At 55.5% G+C, this 7,025-nt stretch overlaps 2 protein-coding genes across 2 annotated transcripts; one reads left to right on the top strand and one right to left on the bottom strand.

Moving 5' to 3' along the window:
• Positions 1–2,222: 2,222 nt before the first annotated feature.
• On the top strand, positions 2,223–2,800 carry RP-L27AE (large subunit ribosomal protein L27Ae; the record flags this gene model as incomplete). Its single annotated transcript, XM_005853349.1, has 2 exons — positions 2,223–2,307; positions 2,442–2,800. Coding segments are annotated over 2 exons (444 nt in total), but the record flags the coding sequence as incomplete, so codon positions are not given.
• A 2,390-nt stretch (positions 2,801–5,190) lies between these two features.
• On the bottom strand, positions 5,191–6,583 carry NGA_0260102 (uncharacterized protein; the record flags this gene model as incomplete). Its single annotated transcript, XM_005853348.1, has 3 exons — positions 6,115–6,583; positions 5,601–5,963; positions 5,191–5,460 (listed from the first exon to the last, which is right to left on the bottom strand). Exons 1-3 carry the CDS (start codon positions 6,550–6,552, stop codon positions 5,191–5,193), a joined length of 1,071 nt encoding a protein of 356 aa, XP_005853410.1. The 5' UTR covers positions 6,553–6,583.
• Positions 6,584–7,025: the final 442 nt, after the last annotated feature.

Here is a 7,025-nt window from a genome sequence, read left to right as displayed (position 1 = left end):
CGTTGCACAGGTCGCTTCCCGACACGCCATGCATCATGCACTCACCTTTCTCATCCTCCTCTTCTTCCTTCTCCCCCGGCCGGCCCTCCTCTTTCCCCGCGGCCGGTCCTCCACCCCTCGACTGGCGCCTTCCCCTCCTCCCCGCCGACACCTCAGCTCCCCCCTTCCCTTTTCGCATGCTGCCTTTCCCCCCCTCCTCCTTTTCAACTCCCTCTTCCTCCCCCTCCTCCTCCTCCTCCTCCTTCTCCTCCCCCTCCTCCTCCTCTTCTTCTTCCTCCTCGCTCTCTGGCCCGCACGCCGTGTCCAGGCTCTCGTCCGTGGCTATCAGGAAGTCGAAGATGCCTCGGTTGAACTCCTGCAGCGTGTGCAGCCGGGAGTTCAGCGGCAGCTCGGCATTCAAGACCGCGGATCGAATGGAGAACTGCTCCAAAAAGAGCTTGAGCCGGTAGCAGGCGTCCAGGCCGTTCACGAAAAAGAGCCCCTTTCCCTCCAGCACCCCCAGCTTCAGGAAGACGAAGACGAGCAGGAGCTTGTCGGCCTCGGGGAGGCTCACGTAGAACTGGAGAAGCTCGCCATCCGTTCGACCCTCCTCCAGCTTGAGTACGGCCGGGCTGTGCAGGACTACACGCTTTAAGTCGTCGAGTTCGGGGCTGAGGGTGGCGGACATGAGGATGCCCTGGTAGATGCGGGGCAGCGCCGCCACGACTCGCTTCACGTCCTCCTCGTAACCGAAGGAGAGGATCAGGTCGGCCTCGTCCATGACCAGGGTTTGTACCGAGGCCTTCAAGGATATGTTCCCAGCCTGCAAGTGGGAGACGAGGCGAGAGGGCGTGGCCACGAGCAGGTCGGGCTGGTCCCTCAGAAGGGCTTGTTGCGCGCTCATGGCCGCCGCGTCCCCCCCTCCGAGCAAGGCCTGCACACTCACCACGTCTCGACAGTAGTAGGTTAGATCTACGAAGGTACGGTAGGTTTGGTCGCACAATTCTTTTGTGGGGACAAGAATTAAGGCCAATACCCCGCTGGGTGATGATTGCGCCCCCGCCTTTGGCTTCTTGCGACTCGACCGTGTGGCAGGTGTCGTCGAAACAGAATGGGACATGCCGAGTGTGCTCTCTTCTGCCTTCTGGAGCAGAATTTTGTGGAGAGTAGGCAGGGCGAAGGCGGCGGTTTTCCCGGACCCGGTGCGGGCACGCACGAGTAAATCCTTCCCCTCCATGGCCAACGGGATTGCCTTACTTTGTACCAGGGTTGGGTAAATAAAACCCATGCGCGACACCGCCTTGATAAGCCGCCGATCAAGACCGAAATCGAATGCACTGAATGTGCCCGCTTCCTTATCGAGCAACATGCCTGTCTTGTGTTGCCACATGACCAGTGGGGAGGTCGTCAGTCGAACAGAGATTAGCTACTAGCTACATCGTTAAAAGCGCAATGGGGAGAAAAGTTATTTTATTCTAGATCGATCAAGCAATCATGCTTCATGGACATGCATGGATAAGGACCTCACTTGCTTGCCACATACACGAGCGACTCCCTTGGCCTGGCCACTAACATCGCGACTTGATATCGGCCCAGATGCCACCCGGGCTTTAAGCCTCATTCTTGAGAGAGCGCCCGGGGCGGAAGGCCCACCGCGATGAACGGCTCTGAAGACACCGTACCAGTGCCTCCCCTCTTTCTGCACTCACACTCCCCGGACAATCGTGCCCCCCCTCCCGAAGCACCGGGACGAAGGTTATGTGGGACGGGTGGGTTGGATTCAGTGGAAGGAAGCGAAATTAGTAAGATGGATGGCGGGGCAAGATGCAGGGCAATGTAGATGAACGACCTTCGCTGAGGCCTCCCTCGTAAGTGGAGGAGAGGCAGGCCTCAGGAATGGCTGGCCTGCTGCCAGGCTGTCTTGCCAAGGCGTCCACTCTATGGAAGCTTTGGCTGTGTACACTGGTGCTGACATGCTTGTGTCTTTGCCAATGGGCGCCGCCTTTTTGCTGTGCTTTTACCCGCAGCACTGGAAAAAGACGGGAAGACAAAGGCTGACCGACACTCCGTTTCCCTACCACACATGACAATCATGCAGGAGAGTTTACTTCTTCTTTGTTTTGAAAATGGTAAGTGCAGTAGACTGGGGGAAAGGACTGAACAGACACGCCATTGCGAAGGTTTGCTTTTCGCAGTAATTGCCTGGATCTCACGTCTCTTGCCTCCTCCCCTCCCCAATTTAGCCTTCGAGGCTCTCCAAGAACCGAAAAAAGCGAGGACATGTCAGCGCAGGCCACGGCCGCATTGGCAAGCATCGCAAGCATCCGGGTACGTGTCATAATGCATGCATGGAGGGTCATTTATTTTTCGGGAAGGGGAGGGAGGGGCGTGCATGTGAGCGCTGCTGCACTCAATGATTGTCCCTCACCACCTCACGACTTCCTTATTGTCTGCAATTCCAGGTGGGCGGGGTAACGCCGGTGGTCAACACCACCATCGCATCCTGATGGATAAATATCACCCTGGGTACTTCGGTAAGGTGGGGATGCGGCACTTCCACGTCCTGAAGAACCGGACCTACACCAAGGCCGTCAACGTGGACAAGCTCTGGTCGCTGTTGGGGGCCGAGGCGTACGAGGCGGCGAAGGCGGGCGGAGGGGACAAGGCCCCGGTGCTGGATGTGACACAGATGGGGTTCTTCAAGGTGCTTGGAAAAGGGAAGCTGCCCTCCGTGCCCCTGGTCGTGAAGGCCAAGTACTTCTCGAAGGACGCGGAGAAAAAGATCAGGGAGGCCGGGGGAGCCACGCTCCTAACCGCGTAAATAGAGGGAGGACGCCAGAGATAGGTGCTTTGGAGTGAGGAAGTCATGCCTCGGGGTCGAGGGCTGGTGGGAAGGGTGACGTGTGGGTAGAAGGAACTCAGCTTACACGACAGCACCGAGTAAAGAAGCAAAGGATCGCACTGGGCAAGGAAGGGGAAACAATTGCCAGTCTTTTGAATCGCAGTCATGGTTTTGCCTCGAAGTTCCTCCCACCGCCTCGCTAAAGCTGACGTCTGGCAGCATTCGCGCTGTACTCCTGAGAGCTTTCCTCCACTCTCCTCAATTTGCTTCTTCCATGGTCATCCTCACCCTTGTCAGGCCTCCTCTACCCTCCCTCTCCCTAACTGCTCATGTTCGGGCTCACATTCAAGCTTCCGTCCCTCCTCCCAGCAAAACCTCGGACACTCCATTTCCGTCTCGAAGGAGCACGTCTCCCTCGACAGACAGCCCGCAGGCCCCTCCATCTCCGCTAGCAAAGGTTGCGACCCGTTCCACGGAGCCCGCTCCTCTCCTTCCAAGGCCACGAAACCCCCTCCTGTCTTTTACTTCCCGTTCTGCTTCTGGATCCACGCCGCGACGTGCATGCCCCAGGAGATGGGCGTCAAGAAAGATCCGAGCACGTAGGCAGGGTTGACGCTGGTAGACAAGGGAAGAGAGAGGGGATAGTGGTAGGTATGAAGAAGTAAGCTCAGGCGCGACAAACAGAAGAATCTCATCACAACACTTACGAATCGACGGTGAGGATGTTGAAAATATTGGATTCGTGTACGCAGTACGCACCCTGTTGTAGGTGGTCAGAGTACGAGCGAGTGCATGGCTGTGTCAGCTCTTTCCTTGCGTGAAATTCCCTGAATGTATCAAACCTTTAACCACACCCTCCCTTTACAAGCTCCCACACAATGACGCACCACCATCAGGGCGACCAAGGAGGCGGGGCCAAGGACGCCGGAGGGAACCTTGGCCAGGAAAGGGCCCAGCACGGCCGAAGAGGGAGCCTTGCCCTCCCAGTACGTGCTGTCCTCCATCATCTTCATAGCGCGGCCTGATGACGACCGGAGTGCATGTAAGACGCGATATTATCAGCTCAATAGATTGATACGAGTTTCCCGAGAACGAAAGAGAACTGGCTTACCGCGGGCGACAACAGGTGCGGCAGCGACTTTATGCATTGGCGCCTTGGGCATGAAGGCACTCGAGAGGCCGAAAAGAGCCATTAGGACCAATAACGCTCCGAAAGTCTTCATCTCTTTGTCGTCTGTGTACTGATTTGGTTTGCTTCTCCCTGTCTGTGGCATTTTGAAGTATAGGCGAAAACAGGACGAGCATGAGGGCGGTGTCGTGCTGGCAGGGACATATTATCCTGGGGTTGAGGACCAGCGAGCCACTTTAAGGCCAAATACTCCCCAACGCACACCCTTCGACATTGAACTGAAAATACAGGTTGTACCCTTATGGGTCTGCCCACCGCGCAAGCGAAGACATTCGATGTTATATTGACTGGGAAAGTAATGCCGGATCGGCCTCGCAGTTCGACACTTGAGCTCGTATCCATTATGGTGAGGCTAGGCGATTAACGGGGACGCAAAAATGAATTTAATTTCGTACCCGTTGCACAGGTCGTGCTCGACCTGCTTCACACTGAAGTGCTTTCAAGTCGAAGTGGGGGTGTGAAAAGGGTGCGGATGGCTCATCTTCAACGTCGCCTTGAGTATCACGGCACCAAGGAACTTCGAAAAGGCGCGCTCTGAGGAGAGAGCGAGAGAGACAGACCAAAAAATGCTTTTCGAGCGATGACTGGGAAAAAGTGCAGCTAACAGATTTCGCATTCAGGAAATTGGAGTCAGTATCTCCTCGAAATTATAAGGTTATGTCCACTAGTTCCTCTTCATAATGCTTTTGTCGAAGCTTGAATTGCAAGGGGTGTGGAAACAACAGACGTCAAACACCACTGATAACTCTGTCACGAAATAAAATAAAATGGTGTATCATCCCCAAACAATTTCACGAGGACGATGTTGCCTTGAAAAAGAAGATTTCGTGTTCGTTTAACCTTTTTTCAAAACCTGAGCTTCCTCGTCGAAAAGGATATTTTCCGGTCAAGAAACACTGAGCCACAGTGCCTTGAGGGAACTGTACTACGTTCTAGCAGCGAATGCTCAACCAGCCAAAACATCGTGCCACTAATACAAAACAACACCACCCTGAATAGCAGCGCACTCAACGCTGCGATTACTTTCAAAACTTACAGCCTTTCAACCATAATCCAAAAGAAGCCTCCGATTTCCCACATTTTCCTCCTCCTGCCGACTCATCCTCATCAGTACAAGAACGCTCTAATGCAATCCTAAGCTAGTTGACTGTACATTCTTTTCCTTTGAGTTGAAAGCCCTTCACCTTCCGCTCCTGTCCATCTCCCCCCTGTTCTGTTCTACATAGGGCTTCAACCACGAGGTCGCCCGTTTCAGCGCCCGCTCGGCCGCGTAGTCCACCAGCCACATGGGCACCAGGCTGTTGACCTTGACAGTCGCCGACATGTAGACCCGCGTCCAACCCTCCGGTCGATCCGCAGGTTGATCCTCGATGTACCAGAATCCCTCCGCCATCTCCAAGATGCTGCGGTACTGCTGGCAGTCGGGGTCGAGGTAGAAGTTCAGGCGATTCTTGTGAGGAGGGAAAGAATATGAAACACAACACAATGAGTAGATGACAGAGTCAGACTATATCCAGGAATCCGTCCGGGCTCGACCAAGATCAGGAATCCCTTTGAGCTCCTTTCTCTGCATCCTCCACCAGAACGCACCTCCTCAGGCGCGTGCTTGTGGACGACCGAGAGGCGGAAGCGGAACTTGGAGAGTGTGAAGACTCCCTTGGTCAAGGACGGCCACCGGGAGGTGATCTTGACCTTGCGAATGGTGGGAATCATGTCCGCGTAGCGCTCGAAGCCCAGGAGCGTGTTCCAGACCGTGGCGCTGTCCGCCAGCACGTCCACAACGACATACCCGCTACCCACGCAGCCATTGCGGATCTGATGCTGCACACGTTGGCCAGCTCGCAGCAATATGAGGTCCTCTTTGCTCAGTCCTGGGAGGTTTGTCGGCTTCGGCAACGCCCGTCGACGCGCCGCTGCTTGGGAGGGGGGCAAGGCGTAGGCGGAGGACTCCTCCTGCAGAAAAGAGCAGAAAAAAAGGGGGGGGGGAGGAGGACAGTTTTAAGGGCCGAGTATGTGGACACACGTGTAAATAGAAAGCGATCGCTGGACAAACAGAATCGAATCCCTCAGATTCCCGGACGGGAGACGACGGCGCGTGACTCACCGTGATGGCAACCGAGGAATGATTGAGCTGGACAACCACCGGGCTGGACATATGGCTCGACCCTGTGCTAGTTCCCGTATAGCTCACACCTCTCGGTGACAAAAGCTCCCGCCGTTGTCCGGGGCGGAACCCACCACAGAGCGGGGTGACAGGCGCCGAGGTGGACGGCCGAAGGAAGCCGGTCAACGTTTTCGATCTGGATGTTGACCATCCACCATCATCAATCGGGCAAGGTGCCCCCGCAGCTAGACTGACCAGCGACAAAAGGCACAATGCCATGACCCGCTTGGCCTCAAATAATGTCGTGCCGTCTCCCCCAGTCCGCGTCAGAGCAGCAGCTGGAACAGAGGGGTCTGACGAGGCAGACAGCCAAGAACAAGACGCTTCGTCTCCACCCGTGCTGCCGCTGTCATTGGTGCTTGTCGCTGCTCTAAACATGTTGGGTAGCTGCGTGGAGTATCAAAAATCTACTCTATCGAAGCAAAAACGAAGGGTGAGGGATTAGCAAGGGGAAGCGGGAAAACACCAAGAACACGCACGTCTACGACGACAGAGCCGAAGCCGCAAGCAACGGTCAACGCGCTCCACGAGATGCCGGACAGCGTGGAATAGAGTATGTATGACACCGTCTCGACAGTCACAGAAGAAGATTAAGCAAAAGGCCAATGTGTGCTGGAAGGTTTCGGTCAAGTTGGCAAAATGAAGCGTGTAGCCAGAAGACGTGCTGACTCGTTGCGGCCGTCGGACACGTCGCTCGGCAGATGGATGGATTGCCCTCCCTCACACACAGGACATACCCCAGCCCGGAGAATAGGCACCCTCCCTCGTGCCTTTTAGCTTCTCATTATTTCACATTTTGAGTATTGTTGTCAGTCACCATGCGCCTCGTCAGTCAACAAAGGCGGCTCCCA

Source organism: Nannochloropsis gaditana, assembly GCF_000240725.1.
Source record: "Nannochloropsis gaditana CCMP526 unplaced genomic scaffold scaffold940, whole genome shotgun sequence".
Classification (NCBI taxonomy): Eukaryota; class Eustigmatophyceae; order Eustigmatales; family Monodopsidaceae; genus Microchloropsis; species Microchloropsis gaditana.
The sequence above is the reverse complement of the archived record's forward strand: the minus strand, read 5'-3'. Positions and strand labels throughout refer to the sequence as shown.